This window comes from Notolabrus celidotus, chromosome 18, assembly GCF_009762535.1.
Source record: "Notolabrus celidotus isolate fNotCel1 chromosome 18, fNotCel1.pri, whole genome shotgun sequence".
NCBI classification, from domain to species: Eukaryota; Metazoa; Chordata; class Actinopteri; order Labriformes; family Labridae; genus Notolabrus; species Notolabrus celidotus.
Window position 1 is genome coordinate 5852971 of NC_048289.1, and position 17732 is coordinate 5870702.

Here is a 17732-nt window from a genome sequence, read left to right on the forward strand (position 1 = left end):
TTTAGAACGAATAACACCAGGATCCCTAAGGTCACGGGAAGGTATAAAGGCCTGGATAGAAAACTGAGGATTTGTCATCTCTGTAATGATGATCGTGTAGGGGACGAGTACCATATTTTGTTTGAATGCAGGAACACAAGCATTCTGAATAATAGAGAGAGGTTCATACCCAGGTATTATTTTCAACGTCCCTCTTTGTTTAAATTAATTTTGCTTTTGAAATCAGATAATCCAAAACTTATCTGTAAATTAGGAGCTTTTCTGAAGAATGTCCTTCCATTGTTTAAGTAAGATCTGTTGTACTTCAAACATGCCGTGTGCCATCATTATATTGTTTTGTTATTTGTAATTTATGTTCTGTGGCTCCATACCATGTGATCATGGTCTGAGCATCAAATTAAAATGAAATAAACATGTTTACAGCCTGGTTCAAAAAACAGTTTAGTCCGAATAGCTCATTCTTCTCTCTGCACACACTGCATGGAAGTGAATTTTTTTATAACTTGTTATTTTTGAAGATATTATACTTACAAGTTTTGCCGAAATAAGGGCATGGTGGACTTGATTGACAGGCGGGGACACTGTAGCTGTTAGCAAAGAGGCTCAAAGCCCGCTTCTTTACCTCACACTAGCTGGACAGAAGTTTGTTTGAGTCCAGCATTACCAATATGGCAACTGCCAATGATTGGCTTCAAAACAGCGCTTCAGGAACAGATGGGTGATGTCATTGATACTAAGTCCATTTTTTATACGGTCTATGGTTTTTACCCCATGTTGTGTTTCAAGGCCAATTCTGGAATGCCTGTGCATGGATTTTCAAACCCTACCCACAGATCAGTTTATTGCTCTTTCTTTTTCTTGAACTGCCAGCCAGGAAGCGCTTTACAATCTTTTTAATTCAGGAAAATGAGGATTATTTTTCTCAAGTGGATGCTATATTCGCTTCCGTAGGAATGATACCAGTTCTCAGATTAGAGCCACTTTTTATTTCATTACTTTAGTCCGTTCTATTTTCGGTTTTGCATTGACTTTATCTGAGAGTAACGGAGAGGGTTAATGTTTTTTTTATCATAGTTTGCATAATAACCACAGCCTATGTTTAGTACGTTTGCATCATAGACAGGGTAACCAGTGTGTGTGTGTGTGTGTGTGTGTGTGTGTGTGTGTGTGTGTGTGTGTGTGTGTGTGTGTGTTTGGGTGAGTAAAATAGGCTGCATGGGCATGAAGGACAATGAGGGAAATGTAATACTGATTGATTGACTGTGTCCTAGACTGAGTATATGCAAAGCAGGACAAATGCGCGTGTGTGTGTGCGTCTATGTCTGCGTGTGTGTTTGTGTTTGCATCTATTGTGAGTTGGTATATGCAGAGCTCGGCAGAGCGGCTCTCCAGAACACAACAAATAAGATTAAAATGCAAAATGCCGGCAGGAAAGTAACAAGACAAGCGGCTCGGCCTGTTTTAACATATGCTGAAAAATTTGCAAGTTGGAAGGGCGACATTAGATCAACTTTGGGCTTTGTCATATTTGCACACCATCATTGGTTCAAGGCTGTCAGAGATCATTGTCAGTGACTGAACCACCTCCTGCTGAACCAGTGTGAGGGTGAAGCATAAAAACCAAGGCTACAGTGAAGCATTGATCAATTAAAATGTGTTATCAATCAAACACAGTATATTGATCAGACCACAATTCTTTGTGGATTGAAACACCAGTCATGGACCACTGATCACTTCAGCTGAATGAATTCTTGAATTTGATGTTAGTTTTGCCGTCTCGTCTAAAAGAAAAGCTGCATTAGAACAAGCTTCTCTTTGGTTGTAGCTTTTAGTGCAGCAGGCTTCATAATGTCAGGTTTAGAGGAATCTGCTCACAGAAAATAAATGTAATTTACTCCATTTATCACTCAAACACAATGCGAGCAGCTGAAAATATTCATACACTGTTTATATCAATCAAAGTCACACTTCTAAAAACTATTTTTGAACTGCACTTTTTTCATTAAAGGACAATATATTAAATGTTTTCACAATTTTTACAGGTTTAGGTTAGAGATAAATAAAGTCTTCATGATGTAGAATAGATGCAGTAAATAGTTTCAGCTGGACTTATTTGCAGGGATACAGGGGTGTTTACGCAATGTAATCCCCCCTGAACAACACACCCAATAAACATCCAGTAAGATGGCCAGGTGACTCTTGAAAAAGAGGTTTTAAATCTCAATGAGTCTCTTACCTGGTTAAAGAAAGAAAGAAAGAAAGAAAGAAAGAAAGAAAGAAAGAAAGAAAGAAAGAAAGAAAGACAGAAAATGTGTTTGTGTTGGATGGATTAACAGCGGCTGTTGCATGGCTGTCTTTAAACCAAACAGACATGAGATGATGGTTTGTTGTTACCAAAGCTGGCTTTGTTAATGTTGACTTTGATGTTTTAGTTTTAGTTTGGGTTAGGGATCTGCGTGTTAGTCGACTAAACCATTAAACACTATTATCCACACTAGTCGGTACCAAATAACTTGTCGGTTTAACAAACTATTAATATTTGTAGCTATCGCAGCCTGCTGCAGCTACCTAGGGCTGTAGCTCTGGTAAATGGCTTGCAACATAATAATGCCCTACATCCAGGATGTAAACAAGCACAGATGACGGATAACATCTTGTAGCGCTGCACTGTTGACAGTATGTTCATCTAGAAACTAACATAAAGTTGTATGCGGGGTGTGTCTGGTTAAACGATTATATAAGCACTCAAAACAGCACAGGCATGTGGACGCTAACCTGCAAGGAGGACTGAAGGCTGGTGGAGCTAGCTCTGCTAATGTTAGTCACACTCAGCAGATCTGTGATCAGTGATGTGCATTTTTGACTGTTTTCCGATTGTTCTCTTGCCTGTAGACTTGTTGGTTAGTGAATTTGAAATCTGAATTTTACTTGGGAATAACTTTGTTTGATGATAACATAATAAGAAGAACTAGTAACGCAAGCTCACTGCACTGCTAAGGCAGCCCAGCACCTCTCATGTTGATTCTTTTTTTTGCCTGTGTGTTTTTATAGCTTTGTAAAGAACAATGAGATTGCTTTTTTTTTATTCAAGAAAACTTTTTCACTGAAGAAAAGGTCTGGATTATTTTGTTAAGTTGTCAGACAATAAGCTGAGCATCTTTAACCTGTATAAGGAAACCTTTTAAGTGGACCAGCCTCTGATCAGCGTATGTATGGATTAAGTTTCAGCCATCACAGCGTGTTTTACGGCTGCTCGCCGAAGCAATTTAGCCTAAAATATTCAAAATTACAGACTGACTTAAGCTAACACTGAAACCACTTCTCATACACAGCCCATACTGGCAGATAAATTGTGCATACGTGTGTGTATGCAGCCTCTGTATAGTAGCTCATGCACGTGTGTATCAGTGGATGTTGCTGTTTGTTTGTTTTATGAGCCTGCTGGCTGTCAGGCTGAGGTCCTGCCATGATTCATGGGTTATTACAGCAGCGCTGTAGCATGCACGAGCCATAGCTCATCATCAGATTGCATTCCTATACGTCACTGCAACAACAACAGGCACATACACATGTCCTCATGCTCCCTCATATGCATACAAACACATAAGTGCACCTCCTGACACACACACTAACACACACTCAGGAGTAAATATATGGATGTTTGATATTAAGAAAGGAAGGATAGTGGGGGCAACTCGGGGGAAATTGATCTTTGGCTCAGAATATATCACCAGTGGACAATGTGCTGGCTGTGGAGCATATTAATGCTGCTTCCTGACTAGTTAGAGCAGCAGAGGCAGACATAACAGAGGGAGAGGATCTCCATCACACTACAGAGAGAGAGAGAGAGGGAGAGAGGGATGAAGAGGAGAGAGGGAGACAGAGTGTTTCTGTCCCTGAGCACTCATAGTGGAGCGTGTTGTGTTTTGCAGACAGTAAAACACAACACGCTGAGGGCCTGTCAGGGCTCTTAAGATGCTCAGGAGGTGATACAGTATTTGGAGTTTGACTTCTTTTATGGCGTCCATCTCTTTAATGTACAGCTGACAGGTCAGCAGGGGAAAGGCCCTCTACTGTACTCATACATCTGCTATGTATTGAAACACACAAAAATGGGACTTTGTATTAGAAATACATATAATCAAATAATTAAGAACAAAACACAAAAACACAAAACCTCTCTCATACAGCTTCAGTCTGTCTGCTGGACTTTTCAGTGTATCTTAGGTCTCACATATACAGTTCAGCCTAGGTCTAACATACACAGTGCAGCTGAATTCAGAGATTATGACTGTAGCAGTAAATATAAGGTGCAAGAATCACCTTTCTGCAAGTGTAGAAGCCTTCTTGTAAGTCTGGTTTACAGTGGAGTTGGGATGCATTAGATTGTAAAGGTGGCTGGTATGTGGTTTATATCTTTGTGTAACTTAGTCGTCCACATCACATTATACGTTGTCACAATGCTCTCAGGTGCTGAAGTTAGGGATCAGCTCATGGCTCTGCTTCCACTGTTGGTTGAAAATGTCTAACATGACAGAAACTCATCCAACCTGTTGGAGCAGTTATGATCAGTCCCATGACAAAGGGCATGTGATCGAGCTGTCGGCCCAACTTCAACAATGGATGTGCGACTCAATGTGTGGGTCCAAATTGCACAATGCACACAGAGATAAGAGTCAAGCAAATACAAGAGAACAAAGTATGAACAACAGAGGGAATGTCCGCAGAGATATGACATCAATATTTAACATTTATCACTGGAGCTGTTGTAAAGTTAATTTAAATATCAGCAACCCTTCTTTTAATATGACACAAGGAAATGATCAGATATTTATCTACAGTGATGAAGAGAGTAAGGAATGAAATACTGAGAATTATTTCCTCTTGTAAATGTGGTTGATCACATAATACAAACATTAAAAGCTCTCCTCATAGTCACACATTAAATTCCTGGTTCCTCGATGCTGACTCTCCAAAGGTTAAAGCGGTGTTACCCTGATACGCAGGTATAAATTAGAAGTACTATTTGTTAATGTTTAAGTATGATGAAAAGCCTTAAAATGGTAAATGCACCATTTATTAAAATAAATTCAGAAAGCAGTCCTGGCTTGTTGAGTTAATTTACTTTCAACCAGCACAGAAAACATCTCTGAAGACTCATAATTTAGTAATCCATCACCGTGATGGATTATACACCTTCACTGAGAACAGGAACACTCAGGTTTTGCATAATTGCTACAGAATATTAATATCAGGCTTTTTTTTTATTTTTAAAAAAGTTTATGTCTCGAAAAACAGAAGACCGTGAGATTCTCTGGTCCTCCCCGCGTCCCTCATTTCTGCATGTTTGTCACTGAAATAACCAAACAACCAATTTTTCAAATGCTTCACAAAGTCTAGAAAGTTAATGCCTAAGAAGTCACTCAAAAATCAACCCAACTCAACTCATTTTTATTTATAAAGCACCTTTCATACATTCAAGCATGAAGCCCAAAGTGCTTCACAAAAGAACAGAGAGGCAGAAAACATCAGCAATAGATAACATAATACAAGGCTAAAATAAGATAGAGGAATGTGATATGAAATACTAAATGAAGATATAATCAATTAAAATAAAATCAATCAATTAAATAAAATCAAATAAATACCAGAAAAATAAAATAAAATGAATAAATGAATACTGATGCAAAAACAATGGTCATAAAAGCAATACAAGTAATAATGCAGTCCAGGGCTAAAAGGAAATTACTCCAAGTTAAAAGCCAGATCAAAAAAGTAAGTCTTAAGTTTACTTTTAAAAACACTCAGACAGCTCACAGTTTTAATATCCAGGGGCAGAGTGTTCCACAGCTTTGGTGCATAAAATCAAACAGCTCTCTAGCTGACGCTTGTGAGGGACACATGAGGAACATTTAAAAGTCAGTGACTGATACTGTGATTTGGGGGTAAATGATAAGAGTTTCAGAGTTTAGTAGGATTTATTGAGTCCTGACACAAAAAAAAAGTGGAATTTGTGTCTACATTCAGGACTACGTGTTTTATTTTCGTGAGTGTCACAAAACGGCTATGAGTACCGGTTGGTTTTTAGAAGTGGAATCCATGGACTTTAATTAAGAGCTGCAACATTCAAAGATGAATACAAATGTTCTTTTGATCAGCATATCTTTCAAATGTTTCTAAACTATTGTTCCTTCTCCCTCTCTCTCTTTCTGTCTCTTTTTCAGTGACTGGGTTTCCGTACCCGAGTACAGGAGCAGCCGTGGCCTACAGAGGGGCTCATTTGAGAGGGAGGGGCCGCGCAGTCTACAACACGTTCCGTGCCGCACCTCCTCCCCCACCTATCCCTGCCTACGGAGCGTGAGTGCACACGCTTTCTTACACACACAAACATATATACACAAACACACACACACATTTCCAACTGAAACAAACACACAGAATCAAACAAACACTGTATGACAGGTCTGCGAGACTGAAAACATGCTACTGCACAAATCTAATTCATATCCGCACTCAAACATAGAAAGTCACACACACACAAACATATACATACGCACACACACACACATATATACATACCCACACACACTCACACACGCAGTAACTGGAGAATGGCGAGTGGAAAACAAAAAGGCCGCCTTCTAATAGAGCAGAAAATTGCTCTTTGATTCCAGAGTGGCCGAATTTGTCTCTCTTTTTTCTAATGTGTCATTCTTTATTCAGCTGTGAATGGACTGCTATGACCTGCCCTGCACACTCCAGTGCACCCGCTTCAGAAAGAGCAGGAGACCCAGTGAACGTGAAGGGGGGGAGGGAGGGAGGGGTGGAGAATAAATGTCTGAGGGTTAAAAGAAAGAATGAAAAACAGAGCAATGCAGATAGACTGAGAGAGGAAAGGAAGGAGGCTGAGAGAGAATAATGCACGAATAGTAAAGTCTGACCACACTGGAATACTGAACGAGTCTTTATTGTATGGTGGCAAATAAATGAGTTTCTTTAATTAAGAAGAGCTCCTCCAGACCGTCTGCGTGAGCTGCTGCTGTCTGCCTCGTCTTTCTTTACGCCTTTAACCCAAAATAAGACCATTAACCGCCTATTATTAACATTTCTCTGCTTTATTAACATCCTCATGATCTATCAACACAGGAAAAGTTAAGAGGCATGTTCTCAGATGTAACTTGTAAATAAAATACACACATCACTGTTTATTTAGCAGGCTGTACCGCATTCAAAGCCAGACTTTATTTTACATTCAGGTACAAACTGTTTGCAGAGAGAGGAGAACAAAAAGAGGGAGAGAGATCACACACATCCTGATTTTATTTAGAATATAACCCAATCAATCCATCAATCAGACTTTATTTATAAAGCGCTTTTCATCCAATTACATTGTCACACAAAGTGCTGTACATAAAACCAACTCAAAATAGAATCAATTAAAAATATAAAGATTAAATTAAAAAAAAAAACATCCTAATCCCAACCCCACAATCCTAAGGGTAAGAACACAATATTTGCATACAAAATAAATATTAATAATAACCAAAATAATAATAATAAAAATACAAAAATAAATAAATAAAAAATAAGTTTCTGAACAAACTGAGGAAATGCTTTTGCAATATATCAATGAGCAAACAATTGGATTTTAAAACTTAAAGCCACATGATTTATGACTACAGTTTGTACAAGTCTTTTGGCCAAATCCAGGGATGCTCTGGGGGGTTGGTCTTTTTAGAAAACATTCTTATTTAGATTAAAAGCACCAAAACAGGTGTCTGCAAAGAGAGGGACTGAAACAGACATATCACTCATAACCTGATCCTGCTGAATTATTAACAAGCGTACCCACGGCCTGCATTTACTGTAGGTTTGATTTTTCAAAGATCGTCAAATAAAGAGCTTCACTGCGTTCCCTTGAAAATGTCCAGACATAAGTTCAGAATAAAAGCATTGTGTAAAAACAGATCGAGCTTTTACCCTGAAAAGCAAACAAGAAGTGTTTCCAGACTTACATTTCATGCCTGTGACATCTTCAACAGATGTTCACATACATGTTTTGAGATCGTTCTGCTTGTTGTTTTTAAAGCCTTACATGTTCAGTCTTTATCTGTGAAGTGTAAACACTCTACCAGTCTGAACACTGCATGAGGTCTTAGCAGAGCTCTGCTCATGGTTCCTAAAGCTCGACTGCTCACAAGAGGTGACCGAGCAGCTACATAGCTGTGCTTCTGAAGATGTCAGGCGGCAAACTTGGAGTCCTCTTTTACATCTTTATTTCAAACACACTTCTTTTATCCATCCTTTTCTTAACTGCTGGCTTCATCGTATTGGATCTTACGTTTTTTTTATTTAATTTTACTACTTGTCTTTTTTTTCCCTGTAACAGTCTTGTCTGAATTATTTGCATTGATTTCATTGTTGTTTGTTTGTTATTGATTTTATGAGTTTAGAACTGAGTAACCTATATTTAAAAAGTGCTTTATATGAGGCTCTGTTTCGGCTCATGATTCTTTGAATTGTGAGATGTGTGTCTCACTTCGACTGTCTGAAAGCAAGCATGTAAATGAGGCCTTAATAGCAAAATTCCACCAGATTCGTGTCCGGTCCAGTTCTGATCTGTCACGGCCTGTGAGTTGATAGGTTTCTAATTTTCAGAATAAAACACTCTGTGTTATCACCAGATCGTATTTCACTTAACTACAACAACAAACCGTCATGATGAGCGGAGACAGGCCTGGAGTCAACAGGTCAGAGGTTTTCAGAGGACCAGAAAGACAACATGGATGAGGAGAGGAGGAGGAGAATCCTTGATTCAGTGATTATAGGGGAAAACCTCGGTCACATGACTCCAGTTGTCCGCCGGTCCTGCTCCGTGCTTCGTTTTGAAAACGCAACCGGTGGGTGTTGATGGACGAGAGAGCACAGAGCCGGACCGCAGCAGATCGGAGACGGACCAGATCTGGTGGAAGTCCTGTGTCACACAGCCACAGCAGCTTTTATTCAGAGCTAAGAAAATGAAGGCTTAGTTTCATTTGGAAAAACATCCTGAATGATATATGTTAATGTAGTATGATTTTTGAATCCACTCAAATGTAAGGTCAATGGATGTTTACAGTGGTCAGTGTGTGTGTTCACAAAATGCATCAGGGATCTTAATCCCAAACTGCATCTCCTAAACTTGAAGACATTTCTCCTTCAGAGTCCGAAAAGACACAAACTTAATGTGATACTTCTTTAAACAGCAGCTTTACATTTCACCTCGGTGACATTTAAAGTGTTTAATGTTTGATATCCTGTCAACAGTGTGGTCTACCAGGATGGCTTCTATGGAGCAGAAATATATGTAAGTCAACATTTTGGTGGTCACTCTGATCAAACTGAAAGGATAATGTGGTGATGATTGTTTTAAGCATTTAAGCTTTGTTATCTCTGTTATTAATGGGACAATCCTGTATTCCTGATCTGAGCTACCTTCTTCTGTCTCTCCACAGGGAGGGTATGCAGCTTACAGATATGCCCAGCCTGCTGGTACCACTGCAGCCGCATACAGCGACAGGTATGGTGGCTTCATTAAAAAAATATGTACAAATACATCTTCAGATTCTTAGCTTGATTTTGATTTCGAGGTAGTGTGTCTTGGTTTGTACCTCAGTGTTTGCAACAGAAAATTGTCTTCTTGTACAGAAACAGAACCAATGATCTGTATGAAGTGAATTATTGAAGCTGTTTTCTTATCAGTTCTTGATTATGTTGATGTAGTTTCTAGACATGCTGCTGTTTCTACGCTGAAACCTTCAAATGCAGTCTATCATTCAGCCGTCAGGTTCATCGCTGATGATAGCTACGATGCTCACCATTGTGAAGTGTATGATAAAGTTAGTTGGTTCTCTCTTGCAGAGAGGCGTGATTAACATCGTTTTTTGTTCATTCATAATGCCCTCGTTGGTAAACTACCATCATAGGTTACTGTCTAACACTAAAGGTCCCCAGAGTCTACTCTGGGGACCTTTAGTGCCTTTCTGCCTTTTCCTTTAGTGCTCCTGATTCTTGGAACAACCTTCAACATTCTTTAAAGATCAATAGTCTTCCAAACTATGTACAATTCAGAACCATGATCACAAACCACTGTGTATCATTCTGCAGCTGTTTTAAGTGATTGACTTGTTTTAACATGTATTTTATGGGATGTACTCCATTTCATGCCAAAACTACGCAGACCTCTTACTGATTCGGGAAAATTTCTCAGTATGCACCAGACCAGTAACCCCCCCCCCCCCCCCCCCCCACACACACACACACACACACACACACACACACACACACACACACAAATCATAAGTGATGCTAAAGAAGCAGTTTCGCTTTCAGGTCGGCTGTCGTTTACTTCCACATTCTGAAACCAGAAATCCAGCTGTGCCTGACCCAGCATCCTGCAGAACAGATCCAACTGTACAGTCATACATACTACCTTCAAACGCAGTATGCAGTATGCAGTATGCAGTGCGTACAGCATACTACATTCGTAGTTAGTATGTAACAGGCAGTTTTGAAAACCTTGGTGATATCTCAGTGATGTCTCATGTGCCTGCAAAACTCCTCCCCTGCCTAATACTTCAGTCCGGAGTCTGCCTCGAGTACGTTCAAAAAATGAAACCCTTGCAGTGGATTCCATAGAGACCGTATGCCTGTGTGTTGACTTTGCGACTGACTAGCTAACAGGCTAGTTCTGTAAATTCAGCTGTCTATGTTTGTCACGATTGTCACGTGACTTTTATCATATGGAAATCATTTGTTTATCGAGCTTTAAGACTTTGTGAATCTGATTGATATTATTCATAAATGCTGACAGGTTCATCAGCTATTAGACTAAATGAGCGTCTCACCGATGACTACACGGTTTCTATCCATCAGTAAAGACACGCACTTCATTGCATTGGATACATCCATTTATTTACAGATCTACAACAAACAGTTATTCAGGATAACTACAAACCATTCCTCTGATGAGGTTTATAGAACCACGTTAGCTGGATGGGAAAAGATAGGATTATTTTACCCAGATAACTGAATGTTAGAAAGCACATTTGAAGAACAAGGACTAAAAAGAAACTCAGACACTGTAACATCCTGCCACGGGGCTGTGGGACAGTGTGTGTACACAGGAGCAGGAGACAGCAGAGGTGGAAGAGAGCAGTTTAATCCACTCCATCTTTCAGTTGTCAGTCCCCTCTGAGCTCCCTGTCATCCCCTCACCTCTGATCCCTGAACCTCTGGGGCCTTGTTCCTTACCTCACCTGCTCTCCTTCCTGTGCTGCTGGCCTCAGGCCTCTGGGAGTCTGCAGTTTGCTACCGAGACCTTCGAGTCAGAAGTGATATGTGTTTATAGAAAGGTGTGTGTGAGACTGTTGCGTTCACCTGCTACTGCTGCTGTGGAGATGTGTGTGTGTGTGTGTGTGGAGGTGCTTGGGGAGCTAATCTTAGGGAGATTGAGCATCTCAAGCCGATAAGAAACAGCCACAGCAGGAGCCTGTAGGCCTCCGATAATGTAAGATTTATCAGAGGCGAGGGGGGAGTGGTGTGCACGGGTGAATTATGAACCGAGCAGAGGAGAAGAGAGGAGCAGGTGAGGGGGCACGTTTCTCTCTACAAGACTTATTTCATTCCCCTTCTTTTTCTCCTCTCCCCGTTTCTCACTCTCACCGTTATTCGTCTCTCCCTCCACGGCTGACGTGCAGTATATCCCTCTCTCTCTCCCTGTCATCTTCTACACTGTGTCTCTCTCATTCTATTTTTTAAGCTCCCCTGATTTAAAGGGAAGCCTGGGCAGCGAGGTGCAGTTGAGAGGAGACGGGGCAGAGGCTGAGAGGGGAGGTGGAGGAGTTTTATTTATTGTGGGATAAGAGAGGCCTTACAGAGAGTGAGTGGGCTGGGGACTGAGAGACTCTGCTCTGTCTGTCTGTCTAGAGTTCAGACGCACACACACACACACACACACACACACACACACACACACACACACACACACACACACACACACACACACACACACACACACACACACACACACACACAAGCCCAGTTTAAAGGAAGCAGAAAGCAGCCAGGACTCACACCTGAAATGTCCTTTCACTGCGTCCCAGTTTATGTTTGTTATAACACAGTTTACGTCAATAACTTGGCAGATTTAATTCAACAAATCATCACTTATAATTTGAACACATGACCTTTGTTACAGTCAGGAGATGTGAGGACTGAGGCCATGATTTTCAAAACAGGTAAATAATGAGACAGGCAACAGGTGGTGAATCTGAATCTGAAATGCACAGATCCTGAGATGGATATGAAAATCCTTTATTTCCAAATATGCTTAGTATTATTATCCAAATTTCTAGGTTATGCTTATCATTGCAGCAGCACACGCTGCCTCAAGCCTCCTCCTCCTCCTCACTCCCCGATGAAGGTGGGGCTTCATTTCAGCAATATCTTTACATGCTCCGTCAAAATAAAGCAAAGAAACGTTCGTTTGAGCGATATGTGTTCATTCCCTTCATTTAAAAAAAGCTCCAGTAAAAGTCGTTTCATTTAGTCCACATTACTGAATTTGAGAGATGTGCACATTTAGCAGGATTAAACATCATTACTATCGCTAGTTTATACCAGAATCACTGGTGGGTTGAACAAATTAAAGATATGTTTATTATTGAAGGCCTGAAATGTGGGTCTTTTGTTGTGTCTGAGCTGTAGCACAGCCACCTGCCACTCACCGGAGCTTTAGCTCTGTGTGAGTGTAACTACTACCTGCCTGATACCAAGCACTGATGATGGTTAGCATCTCCTGGAACAGTGCACAGTGGGGTAGTGAGCCTTAAACGCTTCCACCCAACATTAGACAGAAGAAGAAGACTGCATTGAACAGTCAATCCTGTCGCAGGGTGAGAGGTGGGCGGGGCTTAAATACTTTTGCAGCTGAATGTAAACACAGCTGAAATGAGTGACAGGACTCTGAAGAAAAACCTAGCAGCTCAAAGCAGAGTCGTTAGTCTGACACTGTGTCGACTCTGTGTTAACTATTAACTTAATACACTTCATTAAATAAACTTTCAGGATGTAAATTGTGCTAGGGTTATTTCTTAACTTTAGACCAGTCATCTAGTCAGACTATGATACTCCATTTAAGAGTCAATAAATAACAACAGTTACCGGGCACCCTCTCGTAATTTTAATTTACATAACCATCCATTCACAATACATGATCCCTTACAGTATGAGATTCCTGTAGAGGGCATGATGTCAGAAGAAAACAGCTGCCATCTGAATATGATAATTAGTGATCAATCATTCACATTTGAAATAATGTGTTTTATTCAGCCCTTGAAACTCACCCAGCCTTCTCTCCTCCTCCCTCCATGTCTGCTTCACTGCCATCCTTTCCTAAGGTCCCCCCTCTTTAACACATACCCTAACACGTAGTAGTGTACCCCCGCAGCCGCTTATCTTTGCCCTCCAGACCTATGCTGGCTTCCCTTTACTTTTTAGAGGAGAATAAACAAACAAGACAGGAAGAGAGGAGTATAAATAAAGTGGTCTGGTGGCATCAGGGAAAGAGGAATGGAGAGGCGGAATGAGAAAAGGGAGGGGCATTCAGGGTGAGGATTAGTTCCAAGCCAATGCTGGTGAAAAGACTGGAAATAAGCCTCAGGAGGCAGACAGAGAGAGATACAGGGAGAGATGGCAGGAAGGAGGGACATACTGTAGAGAGGGAGGAGAAGAAGGAGAGAGGATAGAAGTGGGTAGGTACAAGTCTTCTTAAATGTTGACGTTTACTGTTTTAAAACCCAAATTCTTTTCTTCACTATGCTGCCGGTCTCTACTTTCCCCTCCCGGAGGATCATTCTCCTCATTTTTCTCTTTCTTCATAATTGTATTTCTACCTCCCGTCAGCCTTCTACTACTCTTACCGCTCTGCCCATTTCTTTTCTTATCTTTTATCGCAACCATTCCCCATCATCGGGAAGATAAAACACTCGTCCCCTTTTTCTCATAAATTGAAACAGGTAAAACAAATCATTGCAATCACACACTCTCACCTTTACAACGTACATTTATAGCCAGACATCGATTGCATTTTCATCCGATAGGCCTGTCCTTAGCTTGAGTGAGAGGGGGAAATGATTATAGATCTCTTCTCCGGACCCCAGTTAAAATCGACGACCCAATGCCTCATGTGTCTCATGCATACTCATTGTGGTTGGTTGACCCTCCCTATCCATTATCAAATCTATTCAATCAAAGCCAACGGGCACAAGGTTTATGTCTGCTGGTTGTAGCTGGAAAGGGAGACAATTAACAGTATTTCCCAACTGATTAAATCCCCCTTTGATTTGTACTGGTTCGAAGAGTTTTATGTTTGGAGAGTAAGTCAAAATGTCATTCTGATTGTGAATCTGCTGCGTCATGCAGAATAAATGTCCTGCAGAGCGGTCTGGACCTCTTAGGAGACCCACAGCAGGTACTAAATATACAGATGGTAATGCCCAATGAGGTGTCCATTATCAGGAGTTTATGAATGTGTTGAAGCCAAACCTGAAGACGGCTGTTTTATTGAGCAAGTAGTCATCATGTTTTCATGCATTTAGCTATCATGCCTCTGCCAGTTTACACGCCATCAATCTGTGTCCCTGTTAACGCTCCAGGGTTTGACTGCTACCTGGAAGAATTAGAGATGCACGATATTGATTTTGTTAGGCGATACAGATAACCAATACTAACCTGCTCCTGATAGCCAATACCAAGAAGAGTACTTATGTGTTTTTACATCATTCTATGTAAAGTGTAGTTAATTCAAACCTGAGGGTAAGAGAGATTTAGAGAGCAAAAAGAGAACAAATATTAAGACTCCTTTCTGACCAATCTGATCACACTTTTGTTAACACACAAAAAAACAAACACCATCTCTGACTCTTCAGCTTCATTTATGTAGTCACTGTAAACCGGAGCTCTCCTTTGCTGCAATAATGTCTTCATGTTAAAGTCTTCATGAAGCCACTGGGCTGTCACACTCTGCATCCTCGGAGGTCCATCTGTCTGTGGTCAAACTTATGTCTCTGACGTTGTTGTGGATCAGACTGTGAATGTTTGTAGAGATACTGTGCAGGTAGAGTCTGCAAAGTAGCAGCGACTTATTAATCCAATTTAAATACACCATTAGCTGCTGAAATCCTTCTAACTGGAAAAAGGTGCATCATCAAGTGCTGTACATTCAGATAATTTGTAATTTGTTAACTGCTTTAGCCTATCTCTGGTAAACTTTCTCCACTTCTCAAATGTCTTCTGAATAGGTTTTGTTTTGTTGTTTTTTGGTGCTAATGCTAGCTGCGGCTACGCTCTGCTTTGTTATTCTCAAGCGGCAACCTCCGGTCTCAAAATATGAAGCCAATGTGGAAGTGTTAAAAACTGCAATTCATCGGGCATCCGCTTGAGGCTGGCTGCAGAAACGCCAGAAACCATACACAAACCAATTCAAAGAAGCCGATCTTTACAGCAGAAATAAACATGTTTACAGCCTGGTTCAAAAAACAAGTGTAGTCTGGATAGCTAATTTCTCAATTGGCACACACTGTACAGGGGGTGAATTATTTTCTAACGTGACAGTTCAGAAGATATTAAATAAAGAAGGATGTCTGACTTGATTGACAGGCGGGAACACTGTAGCTGTTGGCATGGAGGCTCAAACCCCGCCTCTTTATGTCACACTAGCTCGACAGAAGTTATGTTGAGTTCAGCATTTCCAATATGGCTCCTGCTGATGATTGGCTTCAAAACAGCACTTTAGGAACAGATGGGTGACGTCACGGATACTACATCCATTATTTATACAGTCTATGGTATTTTTTCAATACATCTATTTTGCGATGATGACTTTTCAGGTGACTTAAAAGATTCTCAGTGATCAAATTGGAGGACTTTTTTTCCTCGTCTTAGAATACATGGGGCCCATGTTTTGCAACTTGCAACAAACCAGTGGGTGGCATCATAGCTACATGCACTTCATATTTACAGTCCGTTTTGTTTGCATAAAGCTACATGACCAACCAAAGTAAACTAGACCAAATAGAAGAAGACTGTCTCTGTCGTTATTTTGATGCTTTTCACCCCGGTGTAAGATAAGGTAACCAATATCACACTGCAGAGAACGGCCTGTGTTGAAATGACCAACTGCTTCGTCCACAAAAATCAACACCAGCTGAATGTGCTGCAAAGACGTTACCAGTGTTTCTGATTTAGGCTCTAATATCATAAAGTAATCATTTGATGAGTTATCTTGTTCAAAGATTTTTAAGGGATTTCTTCTTAGGTCATGCTGTCGTACAAATGTAGACCCTACTGCTGCAGTGTATCCACAGCTTGCGCTGAGATCCATTTGTAGGCCCACCTCACAATAGTATGGGTTTTTACTGTCCTTGTTAACATCGTCTCCACCTGCTTCCCTCTCTACAGTTATGGCAGAGTCTATGCAACAGCAGACCCATATCACCATACGATTGGTCCTGCAGCCACATACAGCGTGGGCACTATGGTAAGTGTGTCTCCTTCCTATTAGCTTTTGACTGTCTGAGTGCTGGGCCAAACTGTAGGAGGGGTATATGTGGACTGAGTCTGTTTCAGGATCTTTATTAACATAGTGTATAAAACAAGATGTTTAACATTACAGGAGACTGTTTTACACCTGAGACGGTCTACTGAACTTTTATATGAACGACTAACAGAAACACTAGAAGTAAATGAATAAGTTAAATCAAATCTATTACTGAGCCGCCTTATTAATAGTCAATCTTCAACAAAACAGCCTCTGTTTACTCCTCAACTTGTTGTTCCTGTGAGTTGTGTTTCCCTCTGAGAGACATTTTAATGTTTAATGTGAATCTTTGCCACTTCAGTAAATGAAAAAGGGACACTGCCTTATTCTCAAACTCCCCGTTCAATTTCATTGGCCTGAAGCGTCTTGCTCGAAATCCAATCGAGACTGAGAATTCCTCCATACAGGAAACAGTCTCTTCAAATTTTTCAAGGGGAGATAGTCGAATGGTTAATGTTTGTTTTTAGCTAGCTTTGCAGCTAACATCAAAGATGAAAAAAATCTTTCTCAGGAAAGAAACTGAGCACCCCAGAAGACGGGGGGAAAGAGAAAGTGCAATTTGTTTTCTTTCGTGGGTGTGGGTAGGGACTTCCTCCAAAGATTAACGACCATCTAGTTCATGCTTCGACGTGCCATGGGAGATTAAAGGAGAAGGAGCGAAAGATAGACCACAAAAGGAGGAGGAGGAGAGGGAGAATTAAAGTTATTGGTGGCAAACCGGCTGCAGCCGAGCTGCTGCGTGGTGCAGTATCTTGGACTCCAGACAGCTGAGCGCTGATGCCGAGTGCTGACGTGTTTGTGGTGATGGAAATCAAAAGCCCTACCACCATGTGTCCCCCAAACACCCCCCTCCTTCCTCCCTAGTGCAGCTGCTAGCTAAAAGCCTTCATTAATTGCGACCATTTTTTCCTCTTCATTTACTTAATTAAAACAGTGGCCTGTGTTTTCCTCCTGATTACACTTTCTTCTCTTTTTCTTCAAATTACTCCTCCCTTTTTCCACATCCTCCCACATCGAAACCAACTGCTTCAGAACATGTCCTCACTCTCAATTTTTAAAAGCAACACTTAACCTATTTATATCAGACTCTCTC

At 40.8% G+C, this 17732-nt stretch overlaps 1 protein-coding gene across 1 annotated transcript in view; it reads left to right on the plus strand.

Annotated features, from left to right (window-relative positions):
• The window catches only part of rbfox3a (RNA binding fox-1 homolog 3a), a 626830-nt gene that overhangs the window by 606679 nt on the left and 2419 nt on the right, over positions 1–17732 (plus strand). Inside the window, exons 11-14 of the mRNA XM_034708818.1 lie at positions 6225–6357; positions 9307–9346; positions 9495–9559; positions 16501–16579. Coding sequence (XP_034564709.1) covers positions 6225–6357; positions 9307–9346; positions 9495–9559; positions 16501–16579 — 317 coding nt within the window. The remainder of the gene's footprint in view (positions 1–6224; positions 6358–9306; positions 9347–9494; positions 9560–16500; positions 16580–17732) is intronic.